The sequence below is a fragment of the Anopheles moucheti genome, chromosome 2, assembly GCF_943734755.1.
Source record: "Anopheles moucheti chromosome 2, idAnoMoucSN_F20_07, whole genome shotgun sequence".
Classification (NCBI taxonomy): Eukaryota; Metazoa; Arthropoda; class Insecta; order Diptera; family Culicidae; genus Anopheles; species Anopheles moucheti.
In genome coordinates this window covers 18,629,189-18,650,127 of record NC_069140.1, presented here as the reverse complement: position 1 = coordinate 18,650,127, position 20,939 = coordinate 18,629,189, and the positions used below count along the sequence as shown (strand labels likewise).

Here is a 20,939-nt window from a genome sequence, read left to right as displayed (position 1 = left end):
ACGGGTGCAACCGTGTCCGCGTGGAACAGGGGTGAACAGCTGAAGGTGTTACTAAGGAAAGCGTACCTTTTATGCAACGCATCCGATCAAACCCTGTTGGTGTAATTTCGTTGTGCTGGGCCCGCATTATGACGAATTGTGTGAATTTAATAACTCGCTACGGCTCATTACGGGCGTGGATAGTGAATTTAGTGCTCGGGTGTCTAGTGATTGGCCATTACACTGCCGGTGGTGTTACAGTTGGTAAGTTGTGTGTGTGTGTGTGCGTGCGGGTGTGTGTGTGTAGATGCAATTGGTCACTCGATTTGTCCTTCCGGTAGCTTAAGTGAAAGGGGACTGGAAGTGAGAGAAAGAATTGTAGAAATGGAGGGTAGTTCAAGCAAATGGAACTCCAAATGGAGATTACATAAAAGTAAAGAGAAACATGTCCACATTTCTGTTGTATAGGTGAAATCACCAAGAAATTAATAAAATCATTTGTATGAAGTAAGGACTTCAAAAGTACTCCTAAAGTGTATATCTTCAACCTTACTATGTATTTGGCAGATATATTCCCCCTAGCGCCGTCCACGGAATCGATGCTAACGCATCGTCATCACCCACACCTGAAAGGATCTTTTGCCACGTCGAAGATGAAAAGCCACATCAAGCGTATTCTGAACATAAACGAGGAAAACAGCACGCTGGACAGCTACCTGGTGTCGCTGTTCAATATGGAAAACCTTAATCCCACCTACGTGTTTCTGCTACCGTCGATCGACGGTAAGAACCATGTGCGCAAACTAATCTACCAGCGCAGTGACTTCGAGGAGGCCCAATTTCCGAACGTGACCACGATCAATAAGTTCACCGGTCGGCCAAACCGGACGGTGGCCGTCAGCAAACCGGGCACCGATATGCTGCTGGAGAAGAAGATCTTCGAGCATCTGGAGAGGGACACGATGGACGACGGGACGCGCAAGGTGATCGAGGAGAATGTCCGGACGGAGCGGAACTTTATAAAGTTTATGGACGAGCTGAATCGCGACCTGGAGGAGGAGGCAAACCGGCGGATGGTGAAGGAAAGTTTGCGCCAGTCGGTGACACGAACCACGGCAACGACCGCCCTCTTTACGCCGTACACGTACCGTAACATGCAAACCATCGGCTGGGATGATCTCGGGCTGGACGGATGGGCCGGTGGGTTGCGCGAAATTCACGGTCATCGGTTCGATCATCCCGTGTTGGAGAAGTGAGTTGATCCTGCAGTTGGAGTTGGGGAGATGTTGCCGTGGTGATCGCGATAATTAATTTCCCATCTGTCTTTTCTAGACCAAAAACGACCAAGGCACCACCAACGATGCTGCAGGCCAGCTTTAGCGCAGTACCACCGGTGCCGGTGCGTCCAACCACCACCCTCGGCGCACAGACGCCGGGGATCGTTAATCAGACGGCGGTGGCAAGTGCGGCTGCCCGGTACAAACAGACCGGCGTCCTGCTGAGTGAGGACGTCGGCGTTAAGCTGCAGGAAATCTACCGACGCACCAATGGGAGTAACGCACGCGTCAAGTGGCCCATCACCAACAGCCGGGATGCGCATCGGGATGAGGATGTGTTTATAGCGCGCGCAAACAATCCGTTCGGCCATTCGACCAAGTGGCGCTGGAGGTAAGTTTCGGACGAATTAAGGTCTATTGTTTGTTTGTTTTTTGTTTTGTTTTGGGGCACTGCTTTGTCGGCCAATTAACCTGCTGTTGCATAATGCGTAAGTAAAATGGTGTGCGCCAACGGTATCGGACGGATGAGCAGAAGAAAATGAAAGCTGCAACAGAGAAAGAGAGATGAAGAAAAGTGGGTCTTACGGATAAAGAAGTGCACCCGGTAAGTAAGTCAGTGTGATGCAGTAACACTGTCGGTCGGTCAGTCGGCACGGTCTGATACCCGCTTTGCTGTGGTCCAATGTAGGGCAGAAGGTAAGACGACCGGACTTATGGTCTCCCGCTTGGACGATCGCGCACTTGTCGCGTGCGTAGCTCTGGCTTGGTGGAAGCATTTCCTCATTACGGAACCTGGCTAACCGGACCTTTGCGTGAATATGCGGAAAGCGAACCAGCCTCAAGGCACCTCAACGATAGACACCACATTCCAATACCCCCTACGAGAGGTACTCGTTCATGTACGCGCAAGTTTCTTTATTTCTCCAGCCACCCAACCGTGAGGCTGGGCCCGCTGCTGCCGCCACTACCGATTCTCATACGCGCGTTTCACTTTCATTCCTAAACGAATTAACGACTCGGCACAGACGTTGATCATCATCAAAAAGCGGCAACCGCGTGCACACTCGCCGTCTCGCTGTTACCACACATACGCATCCAAGTGGGCCGTGGAAGGGGCGGCACGTGTTTACGCACTTGTTTTGTACTTGTTCGCTACGGATTTTCGCGTATTGGCAACGGGAGGGAAGCGCATTGTCGGGTCACGGTGCCGGGTGTGGCGGGAATGGTTGAGGGTACTTGAAGTTTTGTAGTTGCCGTTCTATATGGTAGCATCAACATCGGCGGCGGTTCGGCTTACGCAATGCCGGTTGTTGTTTGGAAGGCAAAAGCAACATAATTGCGATTCGCAGATGATATATTCGAGCGGTTCGCGGATATCCGAGTAAACGCGCCATTGGGGGGATGTAGTTTTTTTTTGGTCAAGGAATGCCCCATTCGTGCTTTTGAGTGGTTATGGTAGAGCTGCATCGGTATGCTTTTGAGAAGAGTGATGCGAATGAATCCCATGATCGGGAGAGGATCTTCAAAGATTCATGACTCTTTGGACTAGAGATTTGGAGTCATTCATTCAAGTTCAAACATTTTTACGGAGTTATGAATCTGAATCAGATTCATCTGACACTGCTCTGCATTATAATTCTTTGCTTCAAGCCTACACAGAAAAGGCTCATTAATACGAAAACAGGATATATTGTCAAATCCGTTAAGAAAAAGTGAAATAAAAAATGAATTATTTAATACCAGACTTAGATGCTCAGTGACCGTTTCATTCAGTATTGCCACATCAAACTTCGAAGGTCTCTTCTCATGGACATCAAGATTTGTCGCAAAGTTAGCAGTAGCCGATAGCAATTAATTTAGGCGAGCGATATCCGATTTTCCGAATGGTCAAGTTTAGGAAGCGAAAGCGTGAAGGTGAACACCATACACGATGGTCGAGACGTTGGCTAATATGTTGTAATTTTTCTTCTTCCAATTTGTCCCATTAGCAACGAAACAGATCAGGAGGATCCGCTGAAGGTAGAAGTTCAATCATCCCGCGATGGACGTGCGAAGCGTGGCGTGTACAATCTCTACTCGATGATCAAATGTGCTACCGGATGTGATCCGATCATCTACAAGGGGTACGGATGCTACTGTGGATTTTTAGGCTCCGGTCAGGCACTCGATGGTATCGATCGATGCTGCAAGATGCATGACTACTGCTACAGCACCGCCAACTGTCCAATGTTTTTGGAGTATTTCGTTCCCTACCTCTGGAAGTGCTACCGGGGTCGTCCGCTTTGTGGTAAGTTGCAGTGCATTGCATCGACCACTAGCACATACTGAATGCGTTTTTGCTGTTCCATTCCTTTACAGCAATCGATCACGGTGAGTGGGGTGGTCCGGGTTCGTGTGCATCCCGACTGTGCCATTGCGATCTGTCGCTTTCCAAGTGCCTGCGGCGGTACTACTGTCCGCGGAAGCGAAACGTCTGCACCACTTCGCCGTTGCGGTTACTGCAGAATCTAGTGATGGTTTTCTAGTGATTGACCGTTCTGTTTGCCGTACGCCAGCCCGTATGCTGATTGTTATCCTAATGTAATTCCCCCTACAGTATGAATGCTAGCATTTCCAAAGTACAAACGTAAGTGTAGTGTAGCAGCAAAGATGCAGTAGCTTTCAAGCGCAGTTGTTGATACAATAAAAATGCCAAAAATGTACATCAAGTTCAGTGTCGGCTTGGAAGAAAAGCGATCGGAGATCTATTACGAGTTGTTTATAACATTAAGTCGTTCCTTTTTATTGCTGGTTTTTGGTCGTACGGGGATTCTATTGAGAAGCATATGAGATGCAGATGCAAGATACATTTTCTGCAAAGCACACTCGTATGTAAGGCAGTATGGGTTGACAATAATTTATTGGTAGTTCAATTCGGTTAATGAACTAAAAGTTGTACAGTTATCAAAACACAGCGTGATAAATAAATATTGATGTTCGTGCGGTGGTAAAGCGTGGTAATCCATCCATTGCCCGAGCCGGCTACAGCTCGGTTTCATGCAGCAACACTCACGCTCATTGCTTCTCTGTGGTTGGCGATTTTGATTTGGAATCACAGAATGCGATTACGTAGGTAGTGTTTGATGAGTTGAATGCAGACAACCGAATCTTCCGCACTGTCATGTCCATCATCTGGTTGAGGGAAAAGGAAACGTACCAACAAGAACATCAGTGCATGGTTTACTATCTAACACAACTTGCATATAACTTACCATTTTCTTGAATAATTTTCTTTAAATTTTCTATACACAATGTTTTGAGGGCACGCTTCTTGGGTGGGCCCATCTTGTGCGGGTAAAGCACCGACGTATCGACGACCACGTCGTGGATCAACTTGAGAGCTTTAAAATCACTATCCAGACTGTGCCCAATGAGAATGGTTTCCGAGTTGAACATGGACAGCAGCACAGCTTGCACGTTGTACAGCGTTGTGGTGGTCTTGCGCAGCATCTCTTCCGTAATTCCAGAAAATCTTTAAACAAGAAAAAAAAAAGATCTGTTACGAATGCCATCTAGATAGAGATTCACCAAATAATCATCTAAACCATTACCTGGTGTTATAATCAACGACTCGATTCGACGGTTTTACAAGCGTATCGTAAACGGTTTTTTCGTTAATATCAACCACGGTAACACGTGTCAGCTCTAATCCGGCCGTAGTGTAACACATTTCACAATCGAGCGCAAACACATCCTTCTTTGTGGGTTGGTAATCTTCCGCCGGTTCGATCGTTTTCACGAACCCGGTAAGATCATCATAATCCATGAAGCTTGACACGTGGTAGTTTGCGTACATGCAGCCCGGTGTACCGGACGGTTGTTGGCAGCAGTTGTGTAGATTGTCTGCAAAACCGCGCCGATAGCATGTACTCTTTGGGTGATAGTTACACGCATCAACCTGCGGCTCATCGTAAATTTCCAGGTTGTACACCTTCGAACAGCGGGAACAATAGCGCTCGCTTCCGTTCGGTGGTCGAGATGGTTTGGGAGTATGAATTTTTGCTTTTCCTGGCACGTCAGTAGCGCGCGGGAATCCATTCGAACGAAGCTGTTCCTCAGTCAATTTGCACTCGTGTATCATCTTGTAGGCCACAGCTCCAGGTGCATTGTCGATCGTGTAAGCAGATGTTTTCACTTCCGTTTTTCTAAAAAAAAAATACGTATTTTATGTTATCATTTTTGAAAACATAAAGCATAAAGCCACGTAAAAAATAAAATGTGCAGAAGTGCAATAGAATGTTCATTCCATACGGTGCGCATTAGAGAAATGCTTACAATTTCTTATTTACACTCCAGGAAATGTTATGCACCATTTTTCCGGCCAGTATGACGTCGTGCGAGACTGTCTTGTTTCTGAAATTCAGAAATTTGTTGTCAATGAAACGTTTCAACCGAAATTAATGCGTTACATACTTATCCGCTGCTTCGCTTCCCGCGTCTACAGCTTCCTTACGGAGCTTATTGATCGTAAGCAGGGCGCTGCTTTTATAGATCATGGCCGTACTACATTTTTTCATCACTGCCAGTTCCTCCGTTTGCGCACGCTCCCAAGCATCCTCGCAGGTCGGATAAATGTTCAGACAGTGCTTAACCATTAAGCCATAATACTGCATCCGTATGTTGTACGATATTTTGCTCGACGCTGGTTCCAGTATTGGAGGTGCTTGAGCGGCCGGTGTAGCAGCCGCTTTGGATGCTAGTACCGAACCGGCATGCGCTACGCGCGAGCCCGTTTTAGGTGCGGTTTGTGCTGGTGTAAATGCGGATTGATTGCGTTTCAATTGCTCGATCTTTTCCTTCGCCTTTTGGAAAGCAAGCACGTTGACGGCGGGTGTAAAGCGACCTGAAACAAGGGTAGGAAAAAAAAACAAATCAGCCTTTTAATAGCTGTTCCGATAGTTTCATCCGTGGCGTACATACTTTTTGGAGTGCCAAGACTGGTGTCAGGAAATTTATTGTAGAAGGTATTTGCACTGATCGGTGTTACGGGCAATCCATTGACGGGGGCTGGAACGGTGGCGGGTTTTGGCATTGCTTTACGAGTTTCCTCCTCGATTTGCCGCTTAACTTCTTCCTCCGCTCGTTTTCGCGCCGCCAACTCTTCTTGTTGCTTTCGCACGATTTCTTGTCGCAGATAGACCGACTGTAAAAAGGAGAGTTCGATGTAGTATAACACACTAGATGCAACCTTGATTGGTAATTTACTGTAGTAAAGGTACATACTTTGATAGCGTTTTGTACGTGATTTGTTTTCTTTTCTACCACCGGCGTCAGTTTGGATGTGGTAGCATTCTCGTAAGCAACTCGCTTCTTCCGATTATCGTCGTAATATTTATCAGCGAACATGTCTATCAGATCGACCATGTCGTTGGATTTGGTGGTTCCATTCGTTTCCTCAACCTTTTGTACGTCCGGTTCGTACTCCTCGAAAATTGCTTTACACTGCTGCATTACGTCGTCGTCGCTATCGAAATCGATGTCACTCGGTGGATTGTTTATCAGTTCTTGGTAGATTTCGTCCTCCAGTGGTAGGATAGATTTTGACTCCGATGCAGTTGATTTCTCCGTCGAATCAGCTTTTCTGGAGGATTTTGTCGTCGAGGAAGACGTTGACGATTTGTGTTCCTTTTTCTTACCATTGCTACCACTACTACTGCTGTTATTGGTTTTGCTTTTACTTTTACTACTGCTGCTGCTACTACTGCTTTTTGACGAGCTATTTTTACTATGCGATCGATCCTTCTCCGACGAACTTCGGTGACGATTTTGCTCCGACGAGTTCTTCGACGACGAGTGACTTTTCGAGCTTTCCCTTTCTTTGTCTCGATGTTTGCTTTTACTGCTACTACTACTAGTGGTGATTTTACTGGATTTGTCTCTAGTAGATGATTCAGATGACCGATGCTTTTTGTCATGAGATGAGGACGATGAGGACTTCGAGCGTGAGCTCGAACTGTGCCGGTGAGAGGATTCTTTCTTTCGGTCTGAATCACCGGCCGAAGTATGGTTCTTGGATGAGCTGTGATGTTTTGTTTCTTCTGATAGTTTTTTATCAACGGTGGACGAACACAACCCGTTCTCATGCTTCTCTTTATGTGTACCATCCTTCTCTGCTGTTGATTCGGTTTGCACAGTTTCTGATGCTTCCTGTGATACTTCCTTGGAAGTAGTCTCTTGCAGCGAGTGGGTTTTATCTGATTCAGCTGCGGGTTGATCGTTGGTTTCGGAAGATTCGCTATCTGTAACCTTCTCGCCATTTGTTTTGGTGGGTTGCAATTTAGCAACACTGGACGGAACATACTTTGGCGCAACAGTCGACACAGGTATGTATTCGAGTTTGGGTTTTTTGCGAGCTATTGCTTCACCTCCATCCGACTGGTTCGGTACTCCACTTTGGTTCAGAAGGCTTTTCGGGGTTGCACTGTATTTCACAACAGGAGGTGCTGTAACTACTGATCAAACGATTGGAGAAGCTATTAGCGTACTATAGTGTGTATGCCGGTATCATCAAGTACCTGTTTTTGCGTGTTTAAAGTGGCAGAAAGGTCTCGTACAGAGATCTTTCTCGTAGAAGGGACAATTAATGGTCCGAAACAGTCCCGTGGCCGGAAGCATCTTCCTGTGCCCCACTTGCTCTGGAAGGACTAGCCTGTACGGAAATGGTTACGCTACAGGTTCGTCTTTAGGTCGATGGACAACATTTAATAAACACGAATAAATATAATCAACATCTGATTTACGTTCAGAAGGTACAAGAACATCTATTTTGTGTATTTTTTCCGATGCCCGAATCATTTCTACCGTGACAGGTGTCAGTGTCAGTTGGTTTTTTAACGAAAGAAAATACATTTCGTTCAGTCGGTTTGAGTTGGCTTTATTCGAATATTTAGATGATTTATTGCAATTGTTTGTGCTGTTTACTTTTTGCAAAAGTGTACGCAAAAGTGTTGTATAAGTTTCGGACGTATTGAAGTAATTTATGTGTAGCAATAGAACGATAATGCAACCGTTTCCAAACGTAGTGGAATAGCGGCTGTCAAACAAAAGAAACAAAAGTAAAGAAAAACACAAACGTAAACAAATCCTACTGGTGGGGGAAAAATCGGTGCGTCGCATTAGAAAAGCTTTGCTTACTCATCAGTTAACTAGTGAAATTTAGATACGTGGGGAGTTTATCCAGACAGCTAGCAAAATGATTGCAACCAGAGTAGGATTTGGTGGATTGCCGAACATATTGCAGCGGCAATTATGTAGCAATTTTCAGCCGAAACGATACGGATTGGCCCAATACCAACGAACCCTAAGTGCGGCTACTGCTAGCAGGCTGATAAGTGATACGAAAACAACCCTTCCAGTGCCATCACACGGTCACAGGTAATCGAAACGTGCTCCAGAGCGAAAGTGCGTAAATCAATCCTACGTTACTAAATACAAAGTGTTGCCATTAGAATGTTTTCTAGCATTAACTATCTGCGAGGTGATCTGGAATGTACGGCCGGAACGATGAACGATGGTACGTAGGGTGAAAGGAATGGATCTTATGATGTCATAAGATATGTTTACGCTTACCACGACGAACCCCGTGTGAATCCGAACCTAAATTGCTAGACTTTGACCTCGTGAGTGGCAATGACTATGCTTTTTGTGTGCTGTTAACCGGTGGACTAGGGGCAATCCAGCCAGATTTAGATTTCCTACGTTTGGCAAAAAATAAAAGTTGTCTTTATTTATCTCCTTTTAGTGAAACAAACGATAATAAAGAAACTTGGAATTGAAGTCGGGTACACGCCGTTCGTAAGCACCCGGGAACATCTGGCACAGTATGTACCTCCATCCGTTAGCGTCCTTCCACCACGCAGCATGCAGGATTCATTTACATCGGCAATAATTCCGCTGACAACGGATAAAATTCTCAAGGACAAGTACGTCGGCTTCATGGGAAATGTCCGCGTTGGCCGACTGATGGAAGATATGGATATGTTTGCCGGTATGCAAATGTTGTTCGCGGTGTAGGATAAATTTGTGCGACTATAATTTCGTATCTACTGTTTCTTTTCCAGTTTGGGTGGTTCATAAGCACGTATTGTTGCCGGACCTACCGGAAGGTGTTTCCCTACCGTATACTTTTGTAACGGTGCTGGTGGACAAGATCGACTTTACCGATCTGGTACCAACACATGATGCCGATATTCGTCTTTCCGGCCATGTGAGTTGGGTGGGCCGGACCTCGGTGGAGGTAGTGGTCTGGATGGAGCAGAAACTGCACGGCAAGTGGCGCAAACTTACCCGTGCACTATTTCTGATGGCGGCTAGAGATGCTACCAACACAAAGGCTGCCTTTATCAATCCACTAGTGCCTGCCAACGAAGAGGAGAAAACAATTTTCGATGGAGGAGAATGTAAGTGCGCTAAGCATAACTCATAAACCACGTTCAATCACTGTTGTGTTCGATTTTGTAGCGCGCAAAAAACGACGAATTCAGATGCAGCAGGAAGATTTACTCAAAACCGAACCAAACGATTTCGAGCAACGATTGGTACACGAACTGTTCGTAAAGTCCATCGATACCAAGAGCAAAGCGTTCAACAAACGTATTCTACCACCGGGATATGTTTGGATGGAGGAAGCCACTATAGCAAACATAGTGTTCTCTCATCCTGAAGATCGCAACGCCCACAATAAGGTGTTTGGTGGATTCTTGATGCGCAATGCGCTCGAATTGAGCTGGGCGTTGGCATACAATTTCGCCAAGCGTCGTCCAAAGCTGGAACATATATCTGACATTAGCTTCCATCATCCGGTGGACGTGTCTTCGATGCTGAACATGCAGGCCCATGTCATCTTTACCGATCTGCATTACATGGAAATTGTTGTGCTAGCGGATGTGTATGATGCGGTGACTGGGCAGCAAACAACCACGAACAGTTTCTACTACACGTACTCGGTTGCCGAACGATTGCCCAAGATAATGCCGAAAACGTACCACGAGGCAATGTATTATTTGGACGGGCGTCGAAAGTTCCGCTACGCTATGGGAATCGATACTGCGACGACATCTGCACCGACCGCAGGAACGACGGACACAACGAAGAGCAAGCTGTGAATGTGAAATTATGCACAGTGGTGAGTTTACAGGGAGAGATTAATGTTTTATTTTTATTTATTTGGCGACGCTTTGCTTCAAAAGCACTTAAACGCCAGACGTTCAACAAGCAGCTTAACGATATTAACTCCCTCCGATGTTAAGCCTTATTATACTAAATTGTGTCTTCATTTAATTTATGATTACTACGGTTGATATTACAGCCAGATATTGGACACGAAATAAGAGTCATATTATGTGAATTGAATTTGTTTTAATTATTTAAATAGAAAGAAATGGCATTAGATAAATCTTGATAAAAGCTGTGCGGTAATTTTATCAAAATTTCTCTTCAAGTTCAGTACTGTTGTCCTGTGATAACCGGTTTTCAAAATTTGAATGGAGCTGTGTGTTTTCAGTAGCGCCATCTATTGGACAATCCTGTAATGTTAGCAGCACTTTAATCAGCTTGTAGTTATAAAGCAGTTTTTACACTTTTCTCTTCTTTTGTTTATCTTAATATTTTTTCGTGTGTTCAGAGTAAAGTAAAGCTAGGTTTATACTGTCATATGGCTTTTATTGGGTTTATATTGTTCACAGTTAGTCTAAGAAACTTAGCTAGTTTGAAACTCACCTGTTTTTTGTACTTTGACCCAAACGTTTGTGTGATATAATTTTGCTGTGTTGATGAGGGCGAATTATTTGAAAATAATAGACAGTACAATACAATGTTCGTAGCGGCGTTGGTCTCACGTGACCACACGACAGGACCGGTTCAAAATCTCATACGGGTAAAAAGTCAAAGAAAGCAAATAATAGCAGGCGTAGACCTCTTGAGGTTGTTGTGCCGACAAGGAGGAATAAAATACAACAATACAACATACGAACACATATAAAACATTTTGTTAATTTTGTTGAACAAACAGAACCATATAGCAAAGTAATTGAAGCCGTTTGTTTTGAAGTTTGATTTTCTGCTTCACATTTATTAGGGATTTGTTAATAAAAATCGCAATGTTCGTAAACAAATTGATTACTTGTTCAGTATCGCATAGCATGTGTTGTTTAATATGTTTCCTGTGTGTTTTTTTTTATTTGTGTTTTAGGGATGTTTTTGTGTGTTGTGTATGTGTGTATTTTTTTAAATTTCGTTTGAACCATTGTATCACTAAGTCGATTGATACACTATGTATTGTGTACAGTGTTTTTTTTGGTTTTGTTTTGTTGCATGCATGGTTTAGTTGTGATTAATGTCATTTCATTTACTATTATTAGCTCCTCCTTTAGTTCAACCTTACCCCCGGAATGGAGTTGATTGTTTCCTTACTAATGTATATAGCACATGTTTTAACGTTTCGTGACAAATTGTTTCTTAATTTTTCTACACAATGCAATGTACCGCTCACGGTCGCATTTGATTCTTTATATCGCTCCTTGCATCATGTTTTGTTGATTTGATTGGTAATATAAATATAGTTATAGTACAACAGATTTATCGGCCGACCGTTCCGGTCTGCAGCCGCAAAACGTTCTGCTAGCGGCAGAAGACTTAAAAACGATGATTTTTGTTTGTTTGTTGTTGAAACAAATGTCTGAACCGTTCGCACGTCAGTTCTTGCTTTATATACTTACACTCTAAACGTACTAGCATTATAACCCATATGCAACAAACCGGTTTGTGATTATACGTTTTGTGTGGGTTTGTTTTCCGCGGGAAGATTATAAACCCTGCTACTATCTATCCTAAACAATCGCATTCATAAACTATCAAGTACAATATAAGAATATTGTTAGGACCATCACTGGATGGTTGGGCCATCACTAGTGGTTGGGCCATCACTAGTGTTTTGGGTCATCACTGGCGGTTGGGCCTTCACTAGTGGTTGGGCCATCACTAGTGTTGGGGGGCATCTTTGCAGGAAATTAGGGTATATAAGGATGGGGAAGGGATCAATCATCCTCTTTTTGTGACGAACCCAGGAGGTGACAATTTGTGGAGAAATAAAAAATACACAACGTAGGGAAACTCTAACCAACATTTGGTACCGTGGGACCAGGATTCAGAGCAAAAGTGTAGCAGTTTAACAAACAATGGAAGACACTATTCTTAGTGAAGACGATTTCTTAGGATTCGGGTCAGGGAGTAGTACGGTGATCGAAGATCCGAAGATGGAAGGAGTTACTTCGAAACAGAAAGGCGATCTTCTTAAGAAGAAGTGCGAGTGTTTGGTGGGAACAATGCAACGCATACTAAAATTTGTGGAATCACGAGAAGTCGCTGAAAAGGAAGAAATTAGTGTGCGTAGGAAGGTTTTGGAAGCATCGTGGTCGAGTTTCAAAATGTTACAGCTTGGAATATGTGATGAGGAGCGTTTCGAAGAAACCGAGTGCATTTATTTCAAGGCGGCTGAGAAGCTTGAGAAACTGGACGCGAAAAATATGTGTGAGCTGTCAGTGCCTGTGATTAAGCAGGAAAAGAAACAAGTGCAGCTACCAAAGCTTACGATCCCCACGTTTTCCGGTGGTTATGAAGCATGGACATCGTTCCATGACATGTTCCTGGAAGTGGTACATAAAAACGGTACATTATCAAACGCGGAAAAAGGTTATTATCTGAGAAGTTTTTTGAAAGGTGAGCCTTTGACCATAGTGCAGGCTTACCCAATAAGTGACAGAGGTTACGAGGTCGCATGGTCGGCTTTGGTGGAACGATACGCAAATAAGTATCTCATTAAAAAGAAGCATGTGAACGAACTCATTTTATACCCCAAAATGAAAGCTTCTACTTCCGAAGGTTTGCGATCGTTAATAAATGTTTGTGAAACGCACGTGAAAATGCTTGGACAGTTAGAAGAAAAGCCCGATGGTTGGGGCATTTTGCTCACACAGTTGATAGTGTTGAAGCTAGACGATCATACGCAGAAGGAATGGGAGAAGCACGTGGTTGAAAATCCGAAATCCGGATACTCGGAATTGCTTAAATTTCTGCGTAATGCTAATTGTTTGTTGGAAGCAATGTCTGGAAATAAAAGCGTTCAGGAAAGTTCGTCAAAAAAACAACCGGTAAAAGTGTTAGTGAACGCCAGTAGCGAGTCGAAGTGCCAAGCATGTGAAGAGTCGCATTCGTTGTATTTGTGCCAGCGTTTTAAGAGTATGGCTTGTAACGATAAGAAGGATTTTGTTAAATCTAACAAATTGTGTTGGAATTGTCTTGGGAAAGGCCATCTTAGTCGTTTTTGCAAGTCTAAAAGGAATTGCGGCACTTGTGGAAAGAAGCACCATACTTTGTTGCATGAAAGTGAGGCGACATCGGTAACCCATACAACCGTAGAAAATAGGGCGCAGGCGGAGCCTTCGATTTCAACGGAAGTTAATGTGACTACCTTGTCCTCGGGTAAGGTAAGCGATAACAAGTATGAGTATCAGCTATTGTCTACGGCATTGGTTCTTGTGCGCAAAGCAACAGGAGAGTGGACAACGGCGCGCGCGCTTCTCGACGGCGGCGCACAAGCTAGCCTGATGACGGAAGCATTGTATCGTTCTCTGGAAATAGGTGGAAAGCGCACAGACATCTGTGTTAGTGTGGTTGGGGGCAAGGAGGTGAAGGCGTCTTGTGAAGTAGAAACCACAATAGCGTCTCGCAACAGTGATTTTAAGAGAACAGTATCGTTCATTGTTCTGCCAAGAATTGCCAGTGAACAACCTTTGCACTCTTTGAAAATTGGTTTACCGAAAATCACTAGTAATGTGCGATTGGCGGACCCTGGTTTTTATAAACGAGGTAAAATCGACATTCTTCTTGGTCAGGAAGTGTTTTATGAGTTGCATAAAACAAACGATCGAATGCAATTCTGTGAAATCGATGGACTTAAGTTCGTGAGCACAAGTTTCGGGTGGATTCCATATGGAAAAATTCCATTCCAAGAACAATCGACAAGTTCGTATAGCGTTTTGATAGGAAATAGCTTAGCGGTCGCGTTAGAAAAGTTTTGGAAATTGGAAGAAGTGAGAACCGCATCGAAACTGACGGAGGAAGAGAAAGAATGTGAAAACAATTTTAAAGAAAGTGTTTCTCGCGAACCATGTGGCCGTTATGTGGTGAAGCTACCTTTGAAGAGGGATTTCCAACAGTTGCTAGGCGATTCAAAGCAAGCTGCGTTACGACGTCTGGAGCAACTCGAAAGGAAGCTCGATAGAGACAGTTCCTTAAAAGACGGCTATAATGACGTGTTAAACGAATACGTTAAAAAGGGATTCTTAAAAGAAATTAAGAACGAAACTTCGAACGAGTTTTCATGTTATCTTCCGCATAGGCCAGTGGTGAAGGAAAACAGTACTTCTACAAAAATACGTCCCGTTTTTGATGGTTCCGCTAAGACAACTTCCGGATACGCGTTGAACGATCTTTTGTATACCGGGCCTGTGATACAAGACTCATTATTCGAAATAATGATACGGTTTCGCACGCATGCGATAGTTCTTTCCGCGGACATCGAAAAGATGTATTTACAAGTGCAAGTGCATCCAACTCATACACCGTTACAAAAAATCTTGTGGCGATCATCCTCTAAGCTTCCACCCGTGGAATATGAGCTACAAAGGGTGACTTTCGGACTGGCACCCTCTTCGTTTCTCGCGACCAGAGTGTTGCATCAGCTAGCTGATGATGACGGCGAAAGGTTTCCTATAGCACAGCGTGTCGTCAAGGAGGACTTTTATATGGATGACCTCTTGAGTGGTGCGGACACCTTTCAGGAAGCAAAACAGCTGAGAGCGGAATTAAGTGAAATATTAAACGGAGGCGGGTTTCCATTACGAAAATGGGTGTCGAATGTGCCAGCAGTATTGTCAGATGTGCCAGTCGAGGATCTTGCAATACCGGATGTCGTGAATATTGGGGAAATGTGTTCGGTGAAAACGTTGGGGCTTTTATGGAAACCTTGTAGCGATGAGATTGGAGTGGAAGTGAAACAACCGAACAAGAGTGGATCTCCAACAAGGCGTATGATTTGTTCGGAGATTGCTCGCCTTTTTGATCCGTTGGGAATAGTTGCTCCTGTGGTAGTTTGGGCGAAGATTCTCATGCAGCAGCTATGGATAAGTACCTCCGGATGGGATGATCCTGTAAGCAAAGACATCGAGATGAAGTGGAATTTGTTCATCGATCAGTTTCCTACCATGAGGAACATTAGTGTACCGCGATTTGTGTTGTTGGCTGGTCCTCGCAGGGTCCAATTACATTGTTTTTCCGATGCTTCGGAAAAAGCTTATGGAGCCTGCCTGTATGTAAGATCGGAAAACGATGACGGACAAGTAAAGGTATCACTCATTGCGGCTAAATCGAAGGTGGCACCATTGAAAAGAATTAGTTTGGCAAAACTGGAGCTGTGTGGTGCTTTGCTAGGCGCAAATCTATGGCTAACTGTGTGTCGAGCTTTGAAGATTCCCAAAATAACGAGCTACTTCTGGACAGATTCGACTGTTGTACTTTGTTGGCTGAGATCTCCATCGTATGTTTGGGCTACGTTTGTGGCGAACAGAGTGGCTGCTGTTCAGGAGATTTGTCAAGGTTGTCCGTGGTTACATGTTAAGGGAACGGATAACCCTGCTGACCTGGTTTCGAGGGGGATGTTGCCGCTAGAGCTAGCAAAAAATGAGTGCTGGTTTGAAGGTCCTCCTTGGCTCATTTCGGGTGAAGAAAATTGGAATCGTACGACGGTGGTAGATGAACCTGACGAAGCGAACCAAGAGCGGAAGAAGACTATGTTGCTAACGACGTCCGAAGAGAGTGCAGAGGCTCATTTCTTATTGGACAAGTTTTCGTCTTATTGGAAAACCGTCAGAGTAGCGGCTTACTGCTCCAGATTTATCCGTATCCGTCTCGGAAAGGAGCATCAACGTGGTGAGTGTACGAATAAAGAGTTTCGTGACGCAGTGAAATTGTTGGTAAAAACGCTTCAACGGAAGGAGTTTGCTGATGAAATTCTTGCTATATCGAAAGGCGGCAAGGTTGCTGCGTCTTCTCGGTTGAAGTACCTAAGACCGTTCCTTGATGTTGAAGGTATACTTCGAGTTGGTGGCCGCCTTAAGCATGCTCCTATTGGATATGCAGCCAAGCACCCAATGATTTTACCGGCAAAAGGAAACTTCACTAAGATTTTGGTAGATGCGTATCATCATTTGGCTATGCACGCTGGTTCCCGTCTGACGTTGGCTCTGGTGCGACAAGAATTTTGGATCCTGAACGGAAAAGCGGTAGTGAATGCTGTTTGTCGCCGCTGCGTGACCTGCTTTAAGGTTAATCCTACACCTATACTGCAACCCATCGGTCAGCTGCCTGCGGAAAGGACTACACCTACTCGGCCGTTTTCTTACGTGGGAATGGATTATTGTGGTCCCGTGTTTTTGAAGCCGGTTCATCGGAAGGCGGCGGCGCAAAAGGCATACATCTGTATCTTCGTCTGTTTCTGCACTAAGGCAGTACACATTGAGCTGGTTGAGGACCTGTCAACGGATGCCTTCCTAGCTGCTTTTAGGCGCTTCATCTCTCGTCGCGGGCTGCCGAGTCATGTGTACTCGGACAATGGATTGAATTTTCAAGGCGCGAACAAGGAGCTTTTACTGTTGTATGGCGTGTTAAAAAATGTGAAAGCAAAGTCGATTATTTCAAGTGAAGCGATAAAGCTAGGAATCACGTGGAGTTTTATACCACCCCGTTCTCCCAATTTCGGTGGGCTTTGGGAGGCGGCGGTCAAGTCCGCAAAGAAAACGTTACAGAAGATTTTAGGCGATAGGCAGCTCTCGTTTGTTAATATGAATACGGTACTAACCCAGGTGGAAGCACAACTCAATTCGCGTCCGTTAACACCCTTGTCAGAAGATCCCGGTGATCTCGATGTTCTTACACCGGGACATTTCCTAATAGGTACTCCCTTGCTAGCTTTACCCGATCAAGATGTGTTGAAGATTCCTACTAATAGATTGAAGTTACACCAGCAAATCCAACAGTTAGTACAAGACCACTGGAGAAGGTGGCGCATTGAGTACATCAGCGAATTACACAACTGTTATCAACCGGATAGGTCGACAAACGCTTTGACAAAGGGACAGATGGTTATGCTAAAGGAAGAGGACAGGGTTAGTGGGGAATGGTTTTTAGGAAGAATAATAGACGTCCATCCGGGAAAGGACAATGTGGTCAGAGTTGTTACAGTTAGGACTAAACGAGGAATTTACAAACGACCAGTTTCGAAGCTAAGCCTTCTGCCTTTTGAGAGAGATGTAACAAAAGGAAATTAAAAAAAAAAAATGGTCATTTTTTGGTGGCCGCAATGTTAGGACCATCACTGGATGGTTGGGCCATCACTAGTGGTTGGGCCATCACTAGTGTTTTGGGTCATCACTGGCGGTTGGGCCTTCACTAGTGGTTGGGCCATCACTAGTGTTGGGGGGCATCTTTGCAGGAAATTAGGGTATATAAGGATGGGGAAGGGATCAATCATCCTCTTTTTGTGACGAACCCAGGAGGTGACAATTTGTGGAGAAATAAAAAATACACAACGTAGGGAAACTCTAACCAACAAATATGTATCATTATGCTAGGCGCAAACAACCATCCCTGTTGCCCTATTGTTTCATTCAAATCCATCCCCCTTGTGCTACTATCGGGGGTGAAATGTTGCGAAATTTAACAGATTATCTATGTTACAAATGGAATATCCCTATTTGCAACGGGAGCACGTTGGGATTTGAAAGGTAATAAACGTTCGCCCTCGACACTTTTGTTTCTCACGTGTATGACACAAAGTTTCTACATTCGGTGATCTTGTTGCTCGTTGTAGTAGACTATCTAAAACGTTCGCGGAAAGACTACTACTGCCTAAAAGCCTGGCTGCCTTCGCGGGTTCCTACATTGGACAACGAAGAATCCAACCAACAGAAAACGGGATATAATACTATCTTTTTTTTTTGGTTTTGGGTGGAACTAACGTGAAACAATTCGTCCATCATTTGTCGTGTTTGAACAATGTAGCACCCGGAACGGTTTGCTACCCATATTGTACCTAGCCTAATTTTTGCTTTTTGGCATCAGATTTCAGCCCTATCAATTGTGCGCGGTTGAAACAGTAGCCGCCGGTTGGCAGTTCCTACCGACGGTGCGCGTCCTTTCACCGTCGGCGCACCGGCGGAACCTTTCGCTGCACCGGTCTCGTTAGTGCCGATACCGTCCGCATTGTTTGCGGGCATCTCTTCGGGTGGCTTTGGCCGCAGTGTACCGGTTAATTCGTCAGTGTCAGGTACGGCCGGTGCCGCGGAGGTTGGGTTCGTCGCTGCCGGTTGCGGTGCCCGGTTGCGCTTGGTAAAGTGTTTGGCGGCCGCTGCCATCATTAGCGAGCCGCGATGTTTGAAGCCGTTCGAGGAACCGGACGTACCTGCACCGTCCGCAGCCGGTTGTCGTCCACTGGATCGAGTGCTTTCGTTGCGTTTTTTGCCGCCGTCTTTGCGCTGGGTGCCGCTGTTCGCACCTTGGCTGGCACCGCTTACATCGTACGAGGATGACTTCTTCCCGATAATGCGGACGTTCTTGATGAAGGACTGGCTGACAGTGCTGCCACGTAGGAATTTATCACCGCTAACGTGATTATCGGTGGCTTCGTTATCGCCTTCGTTTGCGATACCGGTGTCAGCTTCGTTACGCCGGTTAGTGCCTCGCCCGTCGATGGTTCGACCGTCCTGGCCGTCTTCTCGCTGGGCGTTGGCGATGGTGTCTTCCCGGCCGTCGAAGGAATGGGTTGGAACGGTTTGACGATTGGCACTGTTAAGGTTGTTATCGTGGTTGTAATAGCGCATTGTACCGGTAGGATTGGACGCCGCCGGTCCTGTTGACATTGGCAGCGATGCAACCGAACCAGCGATCACCGTCGGCAACGGTTCCACCCTCGCTCGCTCGGTCGGCGACGAGGTGGCATTGAAAAACACGTTCGGATTGTTTCTACTGCTGCTGTAACCTGCCGTTGCTGCGCTGTGATGGTTCGATGGTTCGGAAGGATTGTTGGCACCACCGAACAAACTCCATAAACCACGACCAGTGCGATTGCCCGAGGAACCGCCAGCCGCTTGTTGAGCACGAGCCAACAGCAGCGTATTGATGTTTGCTGGTGGGTTTCGGCGTTGGTAATGCTGCTGGGGCGGGTTCTGCTGTTGCTGGTGCAATTTTGACTGTTTGCCAAAAGAGCTTTTACGGTAATCATCGTCTAGATTCAAGGAATCGAAATTACTTGATTCATGCTCGTTATTTAGCTGGTAGTGTGGCATCTCGATGGGGTGCGTAATGGCAGTCCCGGCGGCAATGGTATCGGTGCCGGACACGCTCAACGACGCTGGATACACCGTTCTCGGCAGGGTCTGACTGTGATTGTTATGATCGTCCACGGAATGGGGTAAGTTTTGCTCGAAATTATTGTTATTAATATGTATATTCTCCTCACCGGGAGCACCAACACCACCGCCACCACCACCACCGCTGGCACCGGTGTGTCTTCGAACTCCCGGCGGAATGCCATGCGGGTCGGTATAGGAAAAGGAGGTGGGCGGAAGATGATGATGATGATGGTGATGATGCTGGTCGTGATGGTATTGCCGGGATGCCGCCGATTGCTGGAGGTGGGAAGGGTTTTGGGATGTTGGTACTTGATGGTGAAATTGCTGACCGTGGACCATGAAGTGACCCGTTTCGGCCGAGGACGATGGCGAAATCTTGGGCGAGGGAAGTATGATCTTGTGGCGATTCGCATCCCCTACACGCTTGACGTTCGAGCGATGCGATCGATACTTGGCCGAACCACCGCCACCGGTGGCCATCGTATCGTACGGTTTGTCCGCCCGGTACGACCCGCCGAGCGATTGCCGCTGGCGGGCCATCGTTTCGAACGCGTGTATCACGCTACCGACCCGGGTCGTAACGTCCGGTATGCCGAGCGGACCGCTGAAAAGGTCGCGCTGATGGCGCAACGTGCTCAGCACCAGATCGGCATCCTGCGGGTCGATACCGTTCGCATGCAGCGGGTTGGTTTGCGGTGTGTCCGTAGCCGACTGCACACATTTTGCACAATGTTTCACAATGAAGGCGCACACAGGCAAAACAGAAAACGGGCGTAACGAAAATGAAACGAAATGAAGCGGAAAAGAAAGAAAACAAGGTGTAAAGTATAAAACGAAAAATTCAAGCAAGGTAAAGCAAAAACAAGATAAAACACACAGCAATAGAACAAAATGGAAAGATCTTCCAGTGTTTAATGTTACCCGAGAAAATGGAGTTGATGAGATCGAGTTCGGGAGTGCAAATAATCCACGTATTTCTAGCCAATCAACAAACGATGTAAATATTCACAAATTTAAAGCACAGAAGTCCAATAGTTAAATAATTTCCAGCATGAAAATATGCAATCCCATACCCAGAAAAAGGCCCTGGGCAGTGAAGCAGAAGCTGCCTGCAAAAATAACATAAAATCGCTTTACCATTTATCTTCAATTGGTTACATCCAAACAAGATTGAGATGGG

At 45.5% G+C, this 20,939-nt stretch overlaps 4 protein-coding genes across 4 annotated transcripts in view; 2 read left to right on the top strand and 2 right to left on the bottom strand.

The window, feature by feature from the left end:
- The first annotated feature begins 128 nt into the window (after window positions 1-128).
- Window positions 129-3,781, top strand: LOC128298392 (uncharacterized). The gene is made up of 5 exons (XM_053034142.1): window positions 129-243; window positions 547-1,231; window positions 1,312-1,647; window positions 3,245-3,543; window positions 3,615-3,781. Exons 1-5 carry the CDS (start codon window positions 129-131, stop codon window positions 3,779-3,781), a joined length of 1,602 nt encoding a protein of 533 aa, XP_052890102.1.
- A 244-nt stretch (window positions 3,782-4,025) lies between these two features.
- LOC128296790 (RNA exonuclease 1 homolog) lies at window positions 4,026-8,006 on the bottom strand. Its single transcript, XM_053032275.1, has 8 exons — window positions 7,811-8,006; window positions 6,519-7,738; window positions 6,216-6,438; window positions 5,709-6,138; window positions 5,571-5,648; window positions 4,847-5,440; window positions 4,508-4,767; window positions 4,026-4,427 (listed from the first exon to the last, which is right to left on the bottom strand). Exons 1-8 carry the CDS (start codon window positions 7,908-7,910, stop codon window positions 4,348-4,350), a joined length of 2,985 nt encoding a protein of 994 aa, XP_052888235.1. The 5' UTR covers window positions 7,911-8,006; the 3' UTR covers window positions 4,026-4,347.
- A 267-nt stretch (window positions 8,007-8,273) lies between these two features.
- LOC128296791 (acyl-coenzyme A thioesterase 9, mitochondrial-like) lies at window positions 8,274-10,631 on the top strand. The gene is made up of 5 exons (XM_053032276.1): window positions 8,274-8,669; window positions 8,744-8,808; window positions 9,037-9,282; window positions 9,356-9,694; window positions 9,756-10,631. The coding sequence occupies exons 1-5, from the start codon at window positions 8,488-8,490 to the stop codon at window positions 10,397-10,399; spliced, it is 1,476 nt and encodes a 491-aa protein (XP_052888236.1). The 5' UTR covers window positions 8,274-8,487; the 3' UTR covers window positions 10,400-10,631.
- A 7,340-nt stretch (window positions 10,632-17,971) lies between these two features.
- Window positions 17,972-20,939, bottom strand: part of LOC128299244 (uncharacterized) — a 95,380-nt gene continuing 92,412 nt past the window's right edge. Inside the window, exon 12 of the mRNA XM_053035148.1 lies at window positions 17,972-20,470. Within this exon, the coding sequence (XP_052891108.1) occupies window positions 18,467-20,470 (2,004 nt within the window). The 3' untranslated portion in view covers window positions 17,972-18,466. The remainder of the gene's footprint in view (window positions 20,471-20,939) is intronic.